The 22,638-nt window shown below is 45.5% G+C and overlaps 1 protein-coding gene, 1 non-coding gene and 1 pseudogene across 6 annotated transcripts in view; all 3 read left to right on the top strand.

Annotated features, from left to right (window-relative positions):
* Positions 1–16,443, top strand: part of GARRE1 (granule associated Rac and RHOG effector 1) — a 97,938-nt gene extending 81,495 nt beyond the window's left edge. For 4 of the 5 annotated variants that reach the window (XM_037819392.1, XM_037819394.1, XM_037819391.1 and 1 more), the window contains exons 9-14: positions 3,460–3,585; positions 4,686–5,710; positions 10,018–10,183; positions 11,000–11,137; positions 13,253–13,331; positions 13,851–16,443. In XM_037819392.1, the coding sequence (XP_037675320.1) occupies positions 3,460–3,585; positions 4,686–5,710; positions 10,018–10,183; positions 11,000–11,137; positions 13,253–13,331; positions 13,851–14,159 (1,843 nt within the window). In that variant the 3' untranslated portion in view covers positions 14,160–16,443. The remainder of the gene's footprint in view (positions 1–3,459; positions 3,586–4,685; positions 5,711–10,017; positions 10,184–10,999; positions 11,138–13,252; positions 13,332–13,850) is intronic. The other variant, XM_037819396.1, reaches the window with a different exon arrangement.
* On the top strand, positions 7,929–8,092 carry LOC119521975. Its single transcript, XR_005214443.1, has one exon. It is a non-coding gene; the product is annotated as a U1 spliceosomal RNA (small nuclear RNA).
* Positions 16,444–20,993: 4,550 nt separating the features above from the next.
* Positions 20,994–21,636, top strand: LOC119521292 (annotated as a pseudogene).
* The last annotated feature ends 1,002 nt before the right edge of the window (positions 21,637–22,638 follow it).

Genomic DNA, 22,638 nt, shown 5'->3' with positions numbered 1-22,638 from the left:
TTCAGATGGGGAGGTCAGTCAGGAAGGGTCACTTTGAAGACATGACATTTCATTTGAGATGAGCCAGCCAAGCTGAGAGCAGATGGGGAAAGCATTCCATGCAGAAGGAACAGCAAATGCAAAGGTCTGAGGAGTGAACAGCGTGGTTGGAGATGTGCTGGGTAGTGTTGAAGAAAGGAAGTCAGAGCAGTTGGGACATGCAAGGCCCTTGAAGCCCTTGGGTTTTAGTCTAAGAACAGTTGAAGGGTTGTAAGTAATTCTTGGTGATTTGTCAACAAGACAATTTAACCTCATAAGGGCATTTTATTGATAGACTCTCAAGACTGGTGAATAAAATAAAAATACTGATTTGTTGATTTTAAGAAGGAGAAATGATTATTACCAGAAAGTGTAGTACTCCTTTTTGCATGACCAGCAAATGCTGTCCTAGTGCACAAACATATGTGGCAAGCCAAATCACAACTGACATCTGCTCGGGAGCAGAGTTGGAGCAAGTGGAGGAGTGTGACTTGATAATCAGGGACTCCAGGCTGAGAGAAGCAGGTGCACGGTGGGGTGATGAGGGCACTGAGACCAGAGCAGTGCCAGGTTCACTGTCCAGGACCCTGAATCCAGGGCACTGTCAGAGCTTGCTTTGTTGCTCACCTTTTCTTTTGCTCCTGAGGCTGGCCAGGTCCCATCCTCACAGATATTCTTCTTCAAGCCAGAGTCATTTTTGGGGGTGCTGCTGCCTCATTGAGGTGGCTTTGCCTGTGTCTGTCTCACCATTTAATTCCAGAGGGCCCAGGAACTAGTAGATGGCATCTTCCTGGGAGACAGTGCTACTCAGACAGTTCTCGCTCTGAGACAGAGGACTTCCCAGCTCTCTGTTTTCTTGGTTTTGTTCTTACTGACTTTCTTTTTGGATGCTTCTTCTATCCAGCCCTGTTACATATCTGATTCATTGTAACATATTTTAGAGAGATATTCCATAGATTTTATTTTTCACCTTTAGCAGTTAGGTCAGTTTGTATGTTTCATGCATATGGCCAGTGAGAACCCGCAACAGGGTGAATGTCCCACAACCTGCCTGCCAGTCTCCAGGACAGCTCAGGCCTGTGGGGCTGGGGTCCCAGTTGGCTGCTGTGTTCCTAGAACCATAGTGGTTTCTGCCAGGCAGTGCATCAGCCATGGATTTGCACAGTGGGAGGAAAGACCTTGCTCTCTAGGAGCTTAGATAGTAGATAGGGGCAAGAGATAACAAATATGCAACACATTCGTGAGATAATATTGGCTTCTTATTTATGCCATAAAGAGGATAAAAGGGAGATGGACTCACTCAGAAAAGGCTTCTTGGAGGAGGTGCCCTTTGAGATGAGACTTAAATGGTGAGAGCCCACGGCCGTGCCGAGATCTCGGGGAAGAGCAGTCCAGGTGAAGGGGGCAGCAAGAGCAGACGTCCTGAAATGGGGGCACACTTGATATTCAGGGAACGAGAGGCTGCCTCATGTCTAGGACACAGTGAGTGGAGGTGACAGTGAAGAGAGATGTGGCCAGAGAGGTGGGAGGTCCTTGGGGGCTGTGGTGAGGGGCTTAGATTCTATTTCAAGCATGATGGAATATCACTGGAGACTTAAGCAAGTGAGTGATACCATCTGATTTGTGCTGTAGGAAGTTCACTTTGGCCACTGTGTGGAGGAGGGGCTTTGGAGGGGCAGGGGTGAAAAAAGGGAGACTAGATGGGATGTTGGTCCTCATACAGAGGAGGTACTGGGTTCTCGGACAAGGGTGGAAATAAGAGTGGTAGTGAGAAGTGCTTGGATTCAGAATAATTTTGGAAGAAGAACTGTTGGGATTTGCTGATGGATTGGATGTTGGATGCCAGGGAACTAGGAAACAGGGATGATATGTAAGTTTTTGGGTAGACAGTGGTGTCTTTTACTAATTGGGGAAGTGTGTAGAAATCAGAGTGTTTTTTAGCATGAGTTATGTTGACCAGGTTACCTTTGCGATGCCTACTCAGTATGCAGAGAATTGTGAAGTACGCAGTTGGATATTTGAGACTGGAGCTAAGGAGAAAGGTCTAGGCTGGGGCATGAAATCAGAGTCTTCAGTGTGGAGATGGTCTATGATGCTGCATCTCAGGTACAGTATTTGAAGGAAAGAAGACAGAGGCTTGGAGGGCTCAAACTTGTAGAGAAGGGGTAGAAAAGGAGCAAGAGAAGTCAGCAGAGGAGACCAAGGAGCTGCCAGCAAGGTAGGAAGAAAATTGAGCAAGAGTGACATTGACAGAGAAGAGTTTCCAGGAGAAAGGAGACATTGCAAAATTTTGCCCAGAGATTAAGGAAGGTGAGCACAAGTAATTGAACATTGACTTTGGCAAGATCTCAATTATTTATTAAAAGCTATTTTAGTGGAGTTATGGGGATGAAAGCTGGTCAGAGTAGGGTAAAAGGAGAATAAGAGGTAAGGAATAAGAAGAAACAGTGTGTTTTGCTGAAATCGGGAGCAGAGAAATGGGGCAGTATCTGGAGGGGAACATGGGATCAAGAGATGATGGTTGCTGAGCTGCTTCGTTTGCCATAGGGAATGTCACAGGGAGGAAGGGATGATTATATGAACGAGGTTCTTGGGAAAGCAGGTGGGGACATGGCAGCCACTGATCAGGTGGAGGATCAGCCTGAGGCAAGAGCAGGGCTCATCTTCCCTTACAGTAGGAGGGCAAGGCAAGGTGTGTGGACGCAGGTGCTGGTAAAGTGGTGGACTTCCGTGGTAGAGTAGGTGAAGTAGATCTCATCTTCTTCATAAGTTTTCTCAGTTAAGTGAGTGTTGAGGAAGAAGAGAATGCTGGAAGGGTGCCAGGATGTCAGAGCTTTGCGAAACAGAGCAGTGGTGAAATGGTCATCTTAGAAAATGGACAGGTTAATTTATAGCAAGGTCATGTTGGTTGTTCTTTGAAATTTGTGGTGAATTCTTATGGCAGATCCATAAGGGTTTTTGTTTGTTTGTTTTTTAACCACCATTGGTTTCTTGAGTATAGATGTGAAGTGCTGTAGAGGAAGTAAAGGGCAAGAGAGTTTTGGAAAAGTTTGCACAGGAGTTGATATTATGCTAGACCTAGGAATCTCAACAAGGCAGAGAGGAAAATCAGGTCCTAAGCAGGGATCAGAGAGTGAGAGAGCTTTAAGGCCCCTGGAAGGAAGTTCTCCACGGATCCTCCTCTTCCTTTAAACAGACTCTCGAGAATTAGAAATTCATGGGGACTCCAGGCCCTATTCCTTCTCTGACTTTCCCTCCTTCCTTCTTTTGCAGAGCCACGGGTACTAGTGGTAGCCCTGTCATTCTCTAAATGTTCTTACAATTGTTGAGTTTTTATTGGATACCAAAAGTACAAAAAAGTTGTAGCCTTTTCTCTAAGGCCTGCTTGAAACACCTTTGTGGAGAAGTAGCCACAGTTAATGTAGCCTTGTTTGTGCCTAGGTGCCTGAAAGAAGATCCTGCTACCATGTCCCTGCTGCAGAGAAGCCTCGACCCCGAGAAGACCCTGGGTTTGGTGGACGTGCTCTACACAGCCGTGCTGGATGTGAACCGCTGGAGGGCAGGGAGGTTGGTGTCCACACAAGTCACCTGGATGACTCTGCGAGTGGTTTGCATTCAGTCCACAACTGGAGCAATGGAACCATATTCTATTTCATGTATACTCATGTCACTAACAGTATGTGGGTAAATAAGGCAGGAAAGAGAACATTTATTTTGGAATAATTTCAAACATACAGGAAAGTTGTAAGAATAGTACAAAGAATTGCTTTACCCACATTCCCCAATATGTTAACATTTTGCCTTTATTTGCTTTATTATTTGAGAGTAAGTTGCAGACATGATGCCTCTTTACCCATAAAGAGGACTTGTAACCCAACTCAGATTCTCCTCACGAACTAAGGACAGAGCAAGTTTAGAAAATTTACCTATATTATCCATGAAATTTATTTAGATCTGAAAGTAGCTGACAGTTAGAAGTTACCTCTTAGAGAACCGCTGACCTTCAGAACCTTAAACATCCAACCATGCCCCTCCCCCTTTCTTTCCTCAAGCGCACACAGAGGCCCAGAACGGTGACGTGGTTTACCCAGGGTCGTCCCAGCCAGCTCCTGCCTTGAGCTCCCATGCCATGCCCTTTGCCCTGTCTTGAGGGCAGTCTTTCTGTATCAGAAAAAATGCTCAGAAAACCTTGGAAATAACATTTCTTCTGGGCAACATTGTAAATTACTTCTATGAATAGTCATACTGCTTAATGTCTGATTCCTCCCCACCCATCCCTCTCTGCTTTGTGGCTTTGTCCATTGTCCCTCTGCTGATCTGCCAGGCTCTCAGTCCCTCTTCTACAGGACAAAATTGAACTCTGCCACTTAGGTCTAGTTACATCTAGGCATGCTTTGTACTCTTGTGCTATAATGAGAGGGTTTTACTTGGTCAGACTCTTCTAGGGAGCCAGAATCTGAATGTTGTAGTTTTCCCAGCTCTATATTAGAAGCTGTGGATTTTTTTTATACTAATAAATATAGATAAGTATTTAAATTAGGTACACTTAAAACCCCTAGGGTTTGTTTTTATTTTTAAAGTCTTCCTTAAATACAAAAAAGTCCATTTCGTTGTCCAATTTTTATATGTCTTTTTTTTTTTTTTTAAATAAATTTCTGTTTAAATAGGGAGCAAGCTTTACCCTGTATTCAGATCCAACTTCAAAGAGAGATCTGTGACTTTGGGAATCAGACTGACCTGCCATCTGGAAATGGAAACAAATCTTCAGGTGGCCTGCAGAAGACATTCTCCAAACTGACATCCCGGTTCACCAAGAAAGCTTCATGCACCAGCTCTAGCAGCAGCACAAATTATTCCATCCCAAATACCCCTTCCAAAAACATCTTCATAGCAGGATGTTCAGAAGAGAAGGCCAAAGTGCCTGGTAACATTGATACAAGGTTACAGAGCATTTTGAACATTGGTAATTTCCCTAGGACTACAGACCCTTCACAGTCAGCCCAGAACTCCAGTAATCAGATGGTGAATGGTTTTCTCATGGAGAGGCATGAGAACTGCCTGCATGGGGATGATGGCAAGGATGAGAAGGGTATGAACTTACCCACTGATCAGGAAATGCAGGAGGTGATAGATTTTCTCTCCGGCTTTAACATGGGCCAGTCCCATCAAGGTTCCCCATTGGTGACAAGACGTAATTCTGTTGTCACAGCCATGGTGACTGAACAAAAGGCAGGAGCCATGCAGCCACCACTGCCAGTGCCCCCTCCACTGCGCCCTCCCCATGCTGGGGTACACACGCCGCTGACACCTCAGCCAGGGCTGGCACCTCAGCAGCAGTCCCCAAAACAACAGCAACCCCAAGTCCAATACTACCAACACCTTCTCCAACCCATTGGACCTCAGCAGCCCCTGCCTCAGCCTCGCGCACCTGGGAAATGGGCACATGGCTCATCCCAGCAGCCAGCACAGCCCATTGGAGCGGGTCTGTCACCTCTTGGCCAGTGGCCTGGCATATCTGATCTCAGTTCTGACTTGTACAGTTTGGGTCTGGTGAGCAGCTATATGGATAATGTGATGTTGGAGGTTTTGGGCCAGAAGCCGCAGGGACCTAGAAATAACACCTGGCCAAACCGTGACCAAAGCGATGGAGTCTTTGGGATGTTGGGAGAGATTCTGCCTTTTGATCCTGCAGGTATGTGTGACTTCCTGGGTGTTAACATACAATGTAATCACTGAAGGCTTTCTGGTGTCTTTCTCTCTCAGCCTTTACTTGTGGGGGTAAATGACTTAACCCACCTTTAGAGACACTTTCTATCTGAGGGCAAACGTGGGGAAGATTTAGCAAGGTGGGAAGTATTGGTGGGAATGAGGCTGAGAGGACAGAAGTGAGGCTTAGAGAACTTACTTCTGCTACCCAAAGTCCTGCAGTTCAAGTGGGCTCCAGCCTGGAGCCTCTCATTCCTGGAAGCCAAGGCAGCTGGCCCTGTGTGGGGTGCATTTGTCTTGATTACATAACCTATTCTTGTGGTTCTTTTTTGCCTAAACTCTTGGGCCCTGCAGAACTATGAAAGGTAGCCTTCACAGAACACAGCTCCTGGCCCAGACACTGTTAAAGTGCCACGAGAGTCATCTTAAGAAATTAGAAGAACTTGGAAACAAAACAAAAATGAACTAGGAAAAGGGAATTAAGGATAAAAGCCGAAGTTAATTAAATGAAACAGGAAAATATAGTATAAATCAAAAATCAAAAGTAAATGTAGAAGTAGGTCCTTGGAAGACTAATAAAATAGATAAGCCAATTTATTGTGAGCCTAAGAGAGAACATACTGGTGTTAATAATAGGAGTACATGGGAACTCTGTATTTTTTACATGCTTCTTCTGTAAACCTACAACTTCTGAAATACAAAAAGAGAACAAAGAAAACAAGATTAGAAAAAAGAGACATAACTCCACAGATACAGGATAAATTAAAAGAATTTTAAGATATTTACTGCATGTGACTTGATGGCAACAAATTTGAAAACCGAATGGAAAATGGGTTTCCTAGTAAAACCTTCATTACCAAAATTCACCAAGTAGTTGAAAACCTTTCTAGATCTATTTCAGTAGAAGAGAATTGGAATGGTGATTAACAGTCTCTTAGTGGAAAAGGTACCAGGGTCAGTTGGATTCATTCATAGGCAACTTTTATCCAGTTTATAAGGTGCAGATAAAGGTATTTAAACTATTTGGGGTACAAAAAGATAGTTCCCCAGTTCATTTTTTTATGAAGCCAAAATAACTTTACCACAAAAACTTTACAAGAATATTACTTAAAAAAGTAAGCTGTAGGGCATTGCACTTATGATTATGGATAAATACAAGAAAACCTAGAATTGGATCAAACGAATAATGCACTAGGACTAAACCTGTTTATTTCAGGGCATAAGGGTGGTTTCATAGAAGGAATTTTGTTACTTTACAGTAAACCATTATATAAACTAATTAAATGAAAAAAAAAAAAAAAAACAAAACTGTTCTGATCCATAGATGCTAAAAAGACATTTGAGAAGATACCAACGATTCTTAAAAAATGAAACAAACCCATTGTTCTAGTTTGCTAATGCTGCTGGAATGCAAAACACCAGAGATGGATTGGCTTTTATTAAAGGGGGTTTATTTGGTTACACAGTTACAGTCTTAAGGTCATAAAGTGTCCAAGGTAACACATTAGCAATCAGGTACCTTCAGTGGAGGATGGCCAATGGTGTCTGGAAAACCTCTGTTAGCTGGGAAGGCATGTGGCTGGCGTCTGCTCCAAAGTTCTGATTTCAAAATGGCTTTCTCCCAGGACATTCCTCTCTAGGCTGCAGTTCCTCAAAAATGTCACTCTTAGTTGCTTTTGGGGTGTTTGTCCTCTCTCAGCTTCTCCGGAGCAAGAGTCTGCTTTCAGTGGCCTTCTTCAAACTGTCTCTCATCTGTAGCTCCTGTGCTTTCTTCAAAGTGTCCCTCTTGGCTGTAGCTCCTCCCCAAAATGTCACTCTCAGCTGCACTGAGTTCCTTCTGTTTGTCAGCTCATTTATATGGCTCCAGTGATTTAATTTAGATCCACCCTGAATGGGCAGGCCAACACTTCCATGGAAATTATCCAACCAGAGTCATCACCCACAGTTGGGTGGGGCACATCTCCATGGAAACACTCAAAGAATTACAATCTAATCAACATTGATAGGTCTGCCCATACAAGATTACATCAAAGATAATGGCGTTTGGGGGGGACATAATACATTCAAACTGGCACACCCATCAAAATAACAATTGGAATAGAAGGATATTTCTTGCATATAGAAAAAGTCTTTCACCAGAAGCCAATAGCAAATGATATCTTGTGTAATGAAATATAAAATCATTTCAGTTAAAATGAGGAACCATACTTACCTGGCAGAGGAGATACCATGATCACAAAGGTGGTTTTCCCAGGGCAGGGCTTATCCATTGCACTCTGGATGTGCTGACCCCTGCGATTTCCCCAAATGTGGGAAACTTGATTGCATAATTTGTGGTAGTGGGGGACTGTGTTCACGCTCTCCTCTTAAAAAAAAAATCAAATAAAATGAGGAACCAGACAGGGGCATCTGTTATCACCGAAAACATATAACTTTGTCCTGGACTTTCTAGCAAATGCATCAAGACAAAAATGAAATAAGTGGTATAAACTTTGGAAAAGGATAGATTAAAAAAAAAACATGTCTCTTTGCTAGTGATAGGATTGGAGAAAAACAAGACTCCCCTATTAAAAAAAAGAAAACAAAAAACCTCTAAATTAAGAGAATCTAGAAAGGTGGATAGATGCAAGATAAATCTATAAAAGTCAAATTCCTTTTTTCTCAAATTTAGCAAAGAGCATATAGAAATGAAAAATGTATAGCATTCACAGTAGTATACGTGAAATATTGTAAATATATACAGTAAATATTTATATAAAATAAACAGCACCGGAAGAGGAGCTCCTTGTTAAAACACCCCAGCATTAACTGTTAAAGGAAGGAAATGTTTTCTTAGAAGTTTCTCATATTATAGCTCATGCTTTCTAGTTCTTGATCTCCCTGGGTAGGCAGATGTAGGGTACCTTGTGCCAGTGGCTTTGGGGAACAGGAAGGGGGTGTGGTTCTACCTTCTCTGAAAGAGCAGGCCCACCTGGCTGCTACCATCTGGGGTGGGCATGGTACATGTTCTCAATTGGTGATAAATGGTCTGTACATTTTTTGACAGTCATGTAACTGAATCCAGAGTGTAAATGGTGTGTGGCAAAATTTTACCATCTTTGACCTCTGTTGAGGCCCCGGCAATCTTTAGTTCTTTAATCTAGGAATCCTACTAGCTCTTCCTTTGGGGTGTTCCTTCTGACCCTCAAGTCCTCGATATAATTTCCTGTAGACACTGCCCTGAGGGCATAAGGTCTGCATAGTCCTTTGTACAAATTAAGGGAGAGCACTCCTCTGGGCACGTAACTTAGAGAAGGTGGGCCAGTTAGAACAGAGCTCCCCCTGTGGACAGGCAGACGCAGCCCCTGGGGGCATGGGCTTGAGCAAGTTGGGGGATGATTTCAGCTCCCGCTGTCCCCTTGTCTGGTCATCTTTGTGCAAAGCACAAACAGCACAGCCTCATTTAGGGGACCCACAGCAGTGCCCTAAGAATAGGCCGACAATGGGAGTGTGCCTTAGTGTCTTTCCCAGTTTGAAGCTAAAGAAAAGTATATACTTCTGAGTCATACTCAGTTTGGGACCCATAAATGTTTTCCTGCCATATCTTTTTGTTTGACTCTTTCTCTAAATGCCATCTGTGCTGCTTTTCTTCCCACTTGTATTGCCCTGAACATCCTTACTCAGTTCTGATCATTGTGTTCTTTATTCTGAAATTTCGTCTTATCTTTTATACTGCTAATCATTCTCTGCCACTCTTATTATCCTAAGACCGAATGAGCATGTCCATTGTTCAATATCCAGGAAAATACTGGATCAAAGTTTGGCCAAGTGAGAACAGCTTGTACTTTTGTACCTGGCTGACCCTGAAGCCTTGATAACCACTTTCAGGGTACCAGTTCGCCAAAGTCACCGTCTAATTTTCTAAGTTGTTAAGTAATGACTCTAGGCACATAGCACCAGAAATTGGAAAATTTTAAAGCAATAAGTATTTGTCTTTAAATTTTAGTCATGGATAAATGAAATGTTTTTCTTTTCTCTCTTTATGTCTTTCATTCACGTTCAGCCTGCCCCTGTCCTAGGTATAAGCCCTCCTGGCAGTCCCTGCACATACCATACCCCAACCTCAGACCTGTGTGCTGAAAGCCTCATCTCACCATAGCAGGGTCTGGACAACTCTGTGGGGCACAGGCCTGGCAGCTCTGACCATTTTTTGTTGTGTGTGTGTGTGTGTGTTCAGTACATCCTCTGAGGTTAGCAAAGGAACCAAGAAGCCAGTCTGGCTCCAAACCTTACTTGTCCTTTGTCTCAACACAGTGGGCTCTGACCCAGAGTTTGCACGCTATGTGGCAGGAGTGAGCCAGGCAATGCAGCAGAAGCGGCATGCCCAACATGGTCGCCGCCTAGGCAACCCGAGGGGCAATTGGCCGCCCGTGGATGATGCCCATCGGACCTGGCCTTTCCCAGAGTTCTTCACAGAAGGGTGAGTGCTGGGCATTGCAGAGACTGAGTTTGGGCACTGGGTGTCCTTCAGAGGGCCTGTGGAAGGAGGCTTCTTGGCCTTCATGTGCTCGTCAGGTACAATTCAATTCCAATTAAATTGACTTCCAATTGAATATGTCATTCTCTCTCACTCCAAAAGTGAGAGAATGGCACATAGTTAAACCCCAAGGGGCTCAGAGTTTTTTGTGCTATGTCCCCATAAACACATCGTCAGTATGAATCAATGATTTTCAAGACAGACTCTTCACCCTAGACAAGGATCTTATTGGATGGTGTTTGTGAAGCAATTGCGTGTTTAATGCTGTCTTTATGTTGAATGAGTATGGCCATGAAACTCTTTTGACTGATTGATTGAATACCTATCACTGGGGCCTACGAAAAGCTAAGGTGGATGGTGCAGAATGCCGTGTGTGGAAAGAATTGCGATGTTCATCTTAGAGACATCTGGAGGCTGGATTTTTGCTTCCCTTATTGCTACTTGGGTAATAAATCTAGACAGCTAAAGATGTCTCATCATTTTGTTTTCTCTAAAAAAATTTTATATACAAACCACAGGCTTCTGAGAGAAAGGGAAGTTATGAATGTGTAATATTATTTATAATAAGGGAAAAGAAAAAAACTTGAAGCTTTTAGAAGAGAGAGATAAGAAACCACTTTTTGGTTATGAGATGAGTGCAGCATAAGGGCTGCTCTTTTAAGGGTTGGGTGGAGGATCGGAGCTGGCCTCGGGGCTGTCCAGCCAGTGTTCAGTCTGGCTGCAGGATGCGTGGGACCAGCTTCCGTCTTTGGTTTTCAGGGATGCCCTGCATGGCGGCTGGTCAGGTACACAGGGAGACTCAGCCAGCTCGAGTGACGAGACATCCTCCGCCAACGGAGACAGCTTGTTCTCCATGTTCTCAGGTCCTGACCTCGTTGCTGCAGTCAAGCAAAGAAGGTATGAAGAGATTTCTAAACCAAGTGAGGAAAGAGGGGTATATGAATTGGGAGTGGGGTGGGGTGGGGCATAACATGAATTTGACCCACAGCTTTTTTCTCTGGAAAGTCAGGAGCCCCATATCTCAGTCTGCCTTGTGTGAGAGAAGCAGAGGGGCCTTGGTCCCAGTACTGTCTGACTACAAACCTCTAACGAGCACCTTCAGGAGGTGGTTTCCACAAGCACTGGTGGCCTCGGCTTGCTGCAGCCTCTGTGAGGCCACCATACAGGCTTGTGCCCCAGGTTACTTACATTGGGTTGAGGCTTTGCTGGCAGAACAGTCTATGCAGTGATGGCCAAGAATACCAGTAAGACAGGCAAGGGAGGATTTGGGAGACAGAGTCTGCCCATGCCAGACTGTCCCTTGCAGGAGGCTGGGCTTTCTGTGAGAGGAGCAGGGCCAGGACAACCAAGTTCTAATCTGGACTCACCCATAGGCCATGCAACTACTCTAACTCTCAGTTTCTTTTTCTGTCAAAGGTAGGACTGGATAAAATGACCTCTAAATGACCTTTTTCAGAGTAGGGGAAAAAATAGTTCAGATCTAAGTATTCAAAAGGAGTCACAAAACTTAAAATGAGCTCTGTCATAAGAGAATTTGAACAGAAAGAAGGAGAGAGTGTTGTGAATTTGAGGAAGTAGGCCCAGAGGTAGCAAGCTCAGAGAACTGCATTCATTCATTCACTGGCACCTATCAGGTACCAGGCAGTGAACAAAAGAAAGTCCCTTCCCTCATGGAATCTACATTCCAGTGGAGGAAGACAGATAGTAACAAATAAATAAAGATGTCAAGTTGGGTTAGGTGCAATGAAAAAACTAAAGCAGGTACAAGGATAGAGAGTGCAGGTGAGGGGTGGATTTTCAGTTTTCAGAAGGGCAGTTGGGGAAGGGCCGTCTGATGAGCAGAGAGGTGAACAAAGTTGGGAGCGACTGGTGAGGGGTTGGCCATGAGATGTACATAAATGAAGAATCACTTATGATACACGTTCTGGCCAGAGCGTCTGTGTAAAAAGGGTTGTTGTGACCCAAGAGAGGGAATGGCAGGAGGGGGGTGAGTTTGAGCTAGGAATTAGGACTAGGACTTTTGTTCTAGACATATTAAATTCAAAAGACCATTCAGACATCTAAGAAGAAGAAATAAGTCACTTCTAGCACCACCTTCAGAGACTGCTGTCTGTATATCCAGGAGCTTGATTTTACCTGCCTGCGATCCTGCTACAGCCTGTCTTTTTCACTCAAAATTATAACACAAATTTGCTCATGTTCTTTAAAGGCCTTTAGTTTTTAAGTCACATATCCCAGCGCTTGTGTATTAGTCAGGGTTGTCTAGGGAAACAGAGCCAACAGGAGAGATCTGTAAATATGAGATTTATAAAAGTGTGGAGATGCACGGGTCCAAATTCTGTAGGGCCGGCCGCAAGCTGGCAGCTCCGATGAAGGTCTTCGACACACTCCCCAGGAGAGGCTGGCTGGCTGAAGAACAAGAGAAAGTTCTCTCTTCCTTAAAAGTCTTCGATTGATTGGATTAAATCTGACTGATTATATTCTCTCATTGCAGAAGACCTCTCTTAGTTGATTGTAGATATAGTCAGCTGCAGATGCAATCAGTTGACTGATGATTTAATAAACCAGCCTTCTGGTTTATTAACCAGTCACAAAATGCCATTGCAGTAATGGTTAGGCCAGTGTTGGCTTGACCAGGCAACCAGGTACCATCACCTGGCCAAATTGACACATGAACCTAACCATCACAGCATGGTAAACACTCAGTTGGTATCTATTGAATAAATTAACAAAAAGTCAAAGCTGGTGGATTCTGAGAGAGCAGCTGGAAAAAGCCAGCAGCAGCCCACACACCTGCCACATCCATCCCCACCTCACCCACCTAGGATGGTTCTGCAGGAGTGCACCACTCAAGTGCTGGCTCCCTTTATCTCCCTGAATGCAATGGACCCAATACCTCCCCACCTAGGTAACCAGTGCCCGGAGATGTGGGACAAAAGTGGCTAGGGTGTTCCCTGGAGGTAACCGGGGCAGGAAGCCTGCGGATAACTGCACTGAACTCGTTTCTTTCAGGAAACACAGCAGTGGAGAGCAAGAGACCAGCACGCTGCCCTCACTGCCTCTTCTTACCACAGTGGAGGACGTGAATCAGGTATTGTGGGCCCTTCTCTGGCCGAGAGGGGCTGGGCTCTGTGGACCACAGACTGTGAGTAAGGTTCCAAAGCTTAAGTCTCAAGGGGGCCTCAGAGTATGAAGTAGTCCTTCTTGATTTGTAGTGACTAACATTTTCCTTAACTTTTGTTCCCTACAAAGTTGTCTAAATGAGGAGTCATCTCTGCTGACTCAGAGCTACCTGCAGAGGAGGCTCTAGGACCATGTTATCCAATGTGATAGCCACTAGCCATGTGTGGCTATTCAAATTTCAATTAATTAGAATTATGAATAAAAATTCACATCTTCTGTCATACTAGTGGTTACTGTATTGGACAGTGTAGATATAGAGCATTTTTTTCATTGCAGAAAGTTCTGTTGGACAGCACTGCTCCAGGGGAGGCAGGGGAGCTCTTACCCTGCCTCCTAGGTGGGAGTAAGGGCAGCAGGTATGGGGAGATGGGAAAAGAGGACAAATTGCCAGAAATGCCACTGAGGAGAACCTTTTTCTGTCTCTCAGGATAACAAAACCAAAACGTGGCCACCCAAAGCACCCTGGCAACACCCTTCCCCGCTGCCCAGCACACTGCCCAGCCCAAGCGCACCCCTCTACGCAGTGACCAGCCCCGGCAGCCAGTGGAATGACACCATGCAGATGCTGCAGTCCCCGGTGTGGGCTGCAACCAGTGACTGCAGCGCCGCCTCCTTCACCTACGTGCAGACCCCACCACAGCCCCCACCTCCACCCGCACACAAGGCAGCACCCAAGGGCTTCAAGGCCTTCCCCGGGAAGGCTGAGCGCAGGCCAGCCTACTTGCCACAGTACTGATTGGCGGTAGTATCCCCACCCCAGGGCCAACTAGCTGACACTGGCCCCCCAGAGGACTAGTGCACCCCTGTTCCAGGCAGGGATCCTGGGGGACAGGAGTGGTTGGCAGCTCCAAGCCTTTAAAGCCTGGCTTCTCAAACTTTGGAGGCATTAGACCCTTGGAGAGTCTGCTGAGGATGGAGGTTTGTGACCCTCAGGGGATGCTTGGGGATCTGTCTGCTTAATAAGCACCTCAGGTGATTCTGATGCAGGCAGGCCACAGACCATGTTTTGAGAAACTCAGCTTTAAAATTTTTAGTCCCACTATGTGTGTTGGGAAGGCATCAGGCCTGAAGGCTGAGCGAAACTGACCATTCTTCTGAAATCCCCTCCTTGACATGTTGAGTGATGACCACACCAATCACTATATTTTATAGCTATTTTTCATACAGGTTTTAGTTAAAACATCATCTCCTGCCTAAAATGCATTGATGTTTTAAGATAACAGATACTGTGGCTGGAGGTTTTGTTCAACACTAACTTTATGTAAGATTATACAAAATAGGCAAATTATAAAGTATTTGTGGTCAGAAGCAATCACCTGGATTTTCTGGGGGAGAGCAGCCCCTCACCATCCTGGCAGCACCCAGAGGGTACAGCCTTTGCCAGATTTACAAAAGCAGGATCCTAAAGCTGATGTCAGAGGCATATTCCTGATGGTGAATGGAGAGAAGCCAGCCAGCTGCTGTCTGCGTGCAGGGCAAACCTGCACCTGCTGCCCCCGGATACTTGCACAGATGGCCAGAGGTGTCACCACAGTCCTCAGGGTGTGACCAAGGGCTGCACAGAGACACTTGCACTTGAAATTGCAGTAACGTTGTGAGCTGGCTCAGAAGACAAACCAATTAAGATGTAGATAGGAATTAAAGTCTTTTCCTTAAAAAAGAAAAAAAAAACACCACCTCATTTTCAGTTAACATGTGCCATTGAATAAGTTAACATCTTGTGGATTTAGGGATATTTCCCAACCAGAACGGATCCAGAAGAATTGAATGGTGCTTAAATTGAAAAATAATAATAAATATATCTATATAGAATAGACATATCCCACTGTATATTAACTGAGGTTACAGAAAGTACTTTATATGAAACTTATTTAAATTTTCATATTTCATCTTTAAAAAAGTCTAATTGAGAAAAATCCATAATATTTTCTGGTATGAAAGTTTGACAGTATTAATATTTTTTTTATATTTTCTTAAATCATTAAACCATTTTAATATATGTTAACTACTAATAAATGGTTTATTCTTTCTAACTCCATATAAGCTTTTCCAGCAAAGATTGTAATAACACATTTATGTTCTCATTTTTCTACAGATATAAGTAAATTTATATTTTAAAATACCAAAAAGAAAAAATATATATATGTACACACACACAAATTCTAGAGGACCCTTAGGGTGTCTGAGCCCAGCCACCTACTTTTAGTCCTGTGTTACTAGGCTGTTTCCAGGCCTCGGGTGTTGTCCTTTGTGCTGTGTGGGGATGCCATTGCTGCCTGTTCGTGGGATACTGTCACCACCGTGGATTCTGAACATTCACCTCACCATGTTTACAGAGAACTGTTTTGTACATAGACTTTTTCAGGCACGTGCTTTGCGCACATACACACACACACACACACACACACACACACCCTGTGTGGCTCTTGTCTGTGTTAGCCGTCAGTGTACACACTTATCTCTGTTGAAGTTGTGGCTGTTTTACTTGTAAGATAGTTTTCTCTTTCCTTCAGTAATGTGTCCACAGTACCCTGTATTTCGAATTCTATTATACTGAAGTACTCTTGTTTTAATAGTGCCTCCCCACAGACCTCATCCTGGACAGAGGTCAGTCCTTGATGCCCCAGCAGAGCTGACATCCCTGTTGTCACTTTCCAGTTTGTTTTTCTGTATTAAGGAAGACATTTTGTAATTGCATCTCCATGGGCTGTGAGACTGTGTGAAGCTGTTTGTGTGGCTTCCATGTAGGTGCTGTGTTCTCAGCACCGCCTTGCTCTGAACACTGGTAATTCCAGGTGCTGCGCTCGGCAAAGGGGTCTCGCCAAAGCGCATGTGTGTGCGTGTCTGCGTGTGTGAGTCCTTTGCATGGCCGGGCGTGGCTGCCTTGCTCGGGCATCAGCAGGACGTCCTGTGAATAGTTGAACGCTTCCAAACTGGAACTCTACATTTTGTATCTTACTTTTAAAGCTCCTATAAGTAAAATGACTATTGGCTTTATTAAAAATATACATTTAATAATATTTTGTATCTTTGTTTTAAATGAACTGTAGCCAACACCATCTCAGAAGCCTTACCTGATTCATTACTTTGAGAAGCCTGGTCCTGCACCCTGGGTTGGTTTTTAGGTCAGCCTGTCCTCTGATTTGGAGACTTAGGAAAAGGGACGACCACTAGGGGCATTAGGATGAGCTGGGGTGGGTGGGCAGGAAGTAGTGCCACCCACTACACATCTCCAGTGGGCTTCCTGAAGGCCACAACTGGGAGAGGCCTCTGTTTAGGCGGAGCCAAGGAAGTGATGAAGGCGACTGTCTCCTGAAAGGATGCAGGCTCTGTCCTTGGGCTGTGATCTGCCAACACCCATATCCCACCAAGCATGGGTGCTGTGAGCTGCCTAGCCAGCCGTTCTGAGGAGGAGACCCAGGGATGAGCACTCGTTCTGCCCTTCCAGCCCCTCCCTCCACTAGGGACCCAATCTGTAGCAGAGAGACCCTGCCTTCCAGGGAGAAGGGCCTGTCTCACTGCATGACTCCATCCTGCTCAACAGAAGAAAAGATTAGATACTGGAACCACAAATGGAGGGTGGGTTATAGGGAAACTTAACTCATTACAACAGCACTTCAGTGAAACTCTTTAAACTTCTTCATGAACTTAAGAAAACAGTAGCATGAAGCATTAATATATAACCTACTAGTGTATCACTCAGGCTTCTTTTGGCCAAGGTGCCCTAAAGATGAGTGTGGGAATCAAGTCCCAGGGCCTTCCAAGCATACCTCAGGGCAAGGTTGCTTAATAAGAGCAGTATCACAAGAGTGTGCTAAGAAATAAACTGAAAGTTTATATTAAAATTCTATCAGGAAAAAGAGCACATATTTCATCCAGTTGTGTTCCTATTTAACACAAGCCCCCAATACTGTTCACTGATTTCTGATTCACGGCAGTAGTGAGGACAGGAGAGGAGTCCCATTACCCCAAATGGGTGAGGATGGAAGCAGAACAGATATTATACCTGAGTCCCAAGAAGGTCCTTGGAGGCCTCAACCTGGGACAGCCTAGCTGAGAAATGGAGGAGGACACACAGGCAGGTGCAGTCCTAGTGAGGTTTGTATACCTCCTTTCCTACCTGGGGGCTCCTTGGAGAGAAGGGCTTCCTGCTCCAGGGGTGTCACTGAAATGCTACATGCCACCATGGAACTGTGAGGGGCTGGCTGGCTGTGCACTGTGTGACCAGCATTGTGGCCTGCCTTCTCATCTGGAGACAAAGAGGGAACAAACCTTCCAGTGGCCAGCTCCTCAATTGCCAAAGAACCCCTGCACGTGGACAGCATGACTGGGACAGGAGTGGCTGGCTGGGGCCCAGGGCTCTGTGTGAGGGAACTGGATGTAACTTATGTTGGGAGTGAGGGGGGGATGTAGGCCTAGGAGCAGAGGAAGGGTTGTTTCAGGAGTGTCACATTCATTTCAACATTTACTGATGTCACACGGGGGCCAGGCTCTTGCTAGGGGCCAGGGCTGCAAAGAAGATGCAGTTCCTTCCCTTGAAACTTAGTCTGGAGAAGACAAACATTCAGAATATCAATGTAAGAGGTAGTCTTGCTTTAACGGTTTCTCCTCAACCCTTGACAAACCCTTCTTCACTCTCAGCTGAGGACATGCATGCATGCTACATTTTCAGGTTGAGGAGGACACCAGAGTCTCACAGTCAAGTCCTCTGGACCACCAGCACTGCCACGCTTCTGCTCTGGATCCACCCCTCATCCCCAGGCCCTTCATTCCTGCAGCCTTCCCTCTCTCCCCAGTCATCCATTTCTGCTTCACCTCTGCTTATTTTCATCCTACAGCTACACCTTGGGATCTCCCAGCCTTAAATTGTTTTAAATTTCCCTTGACCCCATCTTCTCTAGCTACCACCCCATTTTATGCTGCTTTTTCCATCAAATCTCTAAACCAGTTCTACACAACAGAAATATAATGTGAGCCACATATGCAATTTTTAATTTCCTAAAGCCACATTAAAAAGTAAAAACAGACAAGTGAAATTAATTTTAATAATATGGTTAGTCCAACTCAAAGCATCATTTCAACATAAAAAATTTATTTTGTTGAATCCAAAGATTGCTTATTAGACCTCCTGGCAGCCTGTGAGATGATTGGCCAATTCCTCTTCCTCTGGATTCTGTGAAGCCACCCTGGTTCTCCTTCCATTTCTGTCTTTTTTGGTTTCTTCTCTCCCAGTTTTTAAATCTGGGAATGGCCAGGGGTCAGTCTTGGCCATCTTCTCTATCTACAGTCACTCAGTGATCTCATGCACTCCGGGCTTCAGATAACCCGGATATACCAACTGCGGCCCCTCACAGCCCCCTCCCACTGTGTCCTCTTCTGCTCAGCAACATCCCTTCTGAGTTCTCTTAAAAATCCAGTGCTTGTTGTGTTTCCCAAGCCTTCACATGCATGTTTAAAGCCCAACTTTCCCAACCTTAGTAGGAGGCACCACCATCCACCCAGTTGCCCAGGCAGAAATCCTACAAGACATTCTTGATTACTACCTCATTCAATTAAATCAGTAATTGCTGTAACTGTCCCCACACACACTAGAGTTCCACCATGTTTGCCCCTCTCCACTGCAGTCAACCTGGACGTCACCTGGCTCCTGCCTCTTTCTGCCCGGCCTTGCCCCGTGCCTTTCTGCCTGTTGCTCCCAAAGTCTGCTGCCTGTTCTAGTCTGTCCACCAGTTGCCTCTGGCCTGGGCACCATCCTCCACCCGTTTTTGTTTTTCATGACAGCACTTAGCACTCCCTGAAATCTTATGTGTCTTTGCATCTTTCCCTCCCATTAGAAAGAAGGCCCTGTAAAAGCAACCCAGGCCACAAGCCCAGGGTGCAGGATGGCACCTGGGGCCGCCAAACCACGACGCAGGAAACGAGGGGGTGTTGCTGGGATGAGGAGAATGCTAACACAAAGCAAGAAGCAGAACTAGACTTAAGGACCTAGTTGAAAAAAAAATCATAAATCGACTTTCGCATTGGACTAAAAGAATTATATACATCGTGATCACAGTTTGTACCAAGACTGCAAGGAGGAATCAACATTAGAAACCGGGGCCAGGGCTACGCAATCCTTTAAAAAGTATAAAGTTTCCTATTCTCATGGAAACCCATGCTTACGATCGGTGGGGGAAATTCTTAGGAAAACCTGATAATGGGTTCACGGGGGAAATCTAGGGGCGACATCCCGAAGCAACAGAAATTGCTCAGGGGATGGCTTGTAAGAAAAACACGCTCAGCGTCTCCTCCGGGTTGCGGAAAGCGAACACCCCCCACCGCACACGATTCCGCGCGTGCGCACGCGTACACCCGCCCCACACGGAGCATGCGCAAACGTGAGCACTACGGCCATCCCTGACGTGCAGACATAGACACGTTCGTCCGCTTTCCCTCACCCCAGCTCGCCGCCCAGAGCGAGGACATGCGCAGACGCGCCCGCCCCTTCCACACCGGACGTGCGAGTCCACACGCAGACGCGTGCGCACGGCCCTCCGAGCCCATCTCTGCCTGCGCACGACCCCGCTTACCCCGCGCGCACACACGTGTGCACCGTCCTCTCGGGAGGATGCGTGCTCGCGCCAGGAGCTCTCGGGGAGTCCCAGGAAGGCGCGGTTCCCTCGCTCTCGCTGGGCCCGCGTGACTCACCATTCCCGACGGGCGCGCCTCTCCGGAACAGCTCGCATAAATCCGTCGGCGTGGTTGTGGGGCGCCCCGGCACGACCTCCTGCGGGCGCCATCGACTCAAGCCCCAGGATGCCCCCGCGCCCCTTGAACCGGCCCCTTCACCGAGTCCCTCCCCTACCCAAGCCCCATGTCCTTCTCCAATCACCGCCACCAGGTCCTGCCCGACCCCTGTCCAGCAGCCCTGATTAAGGCCTGATTTAAGTGTTCTTGCCTCAGTTTCTCTGCAGAATAGGGTCTATTGTTTGGAACTGTGCCCGCCACGGGCAGCAATAAGTGGTGGTTTCACGAACATTTATTAGGAGACCACTGTATTTCCAGGGCTGCACAAAGCTCTGAAATAAAATAAAAAGTTTGTCCTCGGGAGCTAGAGCTGGGGCTTCCTAATTCACCTCTGTTGTAACGTACCCCCTCCAAGTCCACTCATCTCTCCGGGGTCTGACCATCTTGCTGACAGGCACTTGAAGGTGCCCGGTGCTGGAGCAGGGTCTTTTGGACTTGAAGCTAGGGTTTCTTTCGATTCTAGTTAGTCAGCCCCCGGTCAGGGGTAAGATCCCTCTGACCTTCACTGTCCCGGTGGGTTTCTTGCTAATGCATTACACAGATCCTTGAATGCAGTTCAAGGGACAAGTGTTATGTAGTTATTGGCTGGATTTTCCTTCCCTCTTCTCTGTTCCTTCCAGGGAAGAGATTCTTGGCTATTTCTTTTTTCCTTTTTTTCTTTTGAAGTTAATGGACTCTGGACACTATACTTGGCACAAATATGGTGGCAGTTGTCATGGTGGTATTAGGAAACAGTGGGGTTTAAATCATTCAAAAAATTATGTTGACAGCCACCCGGGAGAAGATGGCCACCCCAGCAGGGTCCGGCCTGTCCTGGCAGGTGAGATGCTTTAGTATTTCTGTTGTCAGGCCATTTGCCAAGTCTGTGAGGCCACCAATTCAAATATATGTTGTTGAAGGTCGCTATGCCTCTGCTCTTTATTCTGCTGCATCTAAACAGAATAAGCTGGAACAAGTAGAAAAGGAGTTGTCAAGAGTTGCACAACTTCTGAAGGAACCTAAAGTGGCTGCTTCTATTCTGAGTCCCATATGTAAAGCAATCCATTACAGAAAAAAGCCTAAATGACTTCACAGCAAAAGAGAGGTTTTCTCCCCTTACATCCAGCCTGATCAGTTTGCTTGCTGAAAATAGGTGCTTGAACAATGCCCCAGAGGTCATTTCTGCCTTTTCTACCACGATGAGTGTCCACCGTGAAGAAGTACCTTGCACAGTTATCAATGCATCTCCTTTAGATGAAGCCACTCTTTCTGAATTAAAGGTGGTGCTGAACAGCTTCTTAAGAAAAGACCAGATATTAGAATTAGAGATTAAGACTGATCCATCAATCATGGATGGAATGATTGTCAGTATTGGAGAGAAATATGTTGATATAGCTGCAAAAAACAAGATTCAGAAACTAAGCAGGACTATGCAGGAGATATTCTGAAAGTGCTGATTTTCTCTCATCTGGAGCAACAATAAAATGCTTCCTGAACAACAACAAAAAGTTATGTTGATGTTTTTCAAACAACAGATAGCATGTCACTCCCCAAGATTCTGACAGAAGGTGCCACGCCTTCACTCGATGACTATGATCGCTCTCCCACACACTGCATCTTTCCCAGTGGGTTTCTTGCTAATGCGTTTACACAGATCCTTGAATCCAGTTCAAGGGACAAGTGTTATGTAGTCATTGGCTGGATTTTCCTTCCCTCCTCTCTGTTCCTTCCAGGAAGAGAGATCCTTGGCTATTTCTTTTCTTTCTCTCTCTTTTTTTTGAAGTTAATGGAAACAAGTCTTTATTAAGTAACTTTTAATATCAGAAAAATAAATCTCTTATAATTCTCTTTACAGCAAATATATCAATGCTTTGGGCATCTTAAGTTGACTTTATTTTGGCTATTTCTACTTGTAAAATTCAGCCCTGTTAATCATAGAGGCCTAATTGATACTAAAACAACTGGGATGACTGGGAGGGTGTGGGAGTGGGGGGGGCTGTCCCTCCCCCACTCTCCCTGCACCTTTTTCCTAAGGCTGAATGAAGAGCTGGGAGTGACAGGTAGGAGAAGGTTGTAATCAAGAACAGGGGCTCAGGAATCAGGCAGCCTTGGGCTGATTCTCTAGTAGCACAGTGGTCCCTTTCAAATTTCTTAACCTCTCTGTTAAAATATCCCTCACTGAGCTGAATGAGAGAGGATTTAGCCCAGGGCTCTGCACAGGGTAGCTGTGAGAGTGGAGCTGTATTGGTCAGATGAGTGGCTTTTGATTAATAATGACTTTCCTTTGCTCTTCTACTTTTTGCAGTTTCTTTTATTAGTTACTGCTCTATGGCCATCCAGAGAGGAACCCAGTTTTCCTCATCTTTAGGACCCTAAATTAGGAAGCTTCATTCTGGACAAGGAGAGAAAAGTCTGTAGCTGGAGGCCAGGGGTGACCCTGACTGCATGGA

This window comes from Choloepus didactylus, chromosome 27, assembly GCF_015220235.1.
Source record: "Choloepus didactylus isolate mChoDid1 chromosome 27, mChoDid1.pri, whole genome shotgun sequence".
NCBI lineage: Eukaryota > Metazoa > Chordata > Mammalia > Pilosa > Megalonychidae > Choloepus > Choloepus didactylus.
Note: the sequence above shows the minus strand (reverse complement) of the source record. Positions and strands in the feature narration are given on the sequence as shown.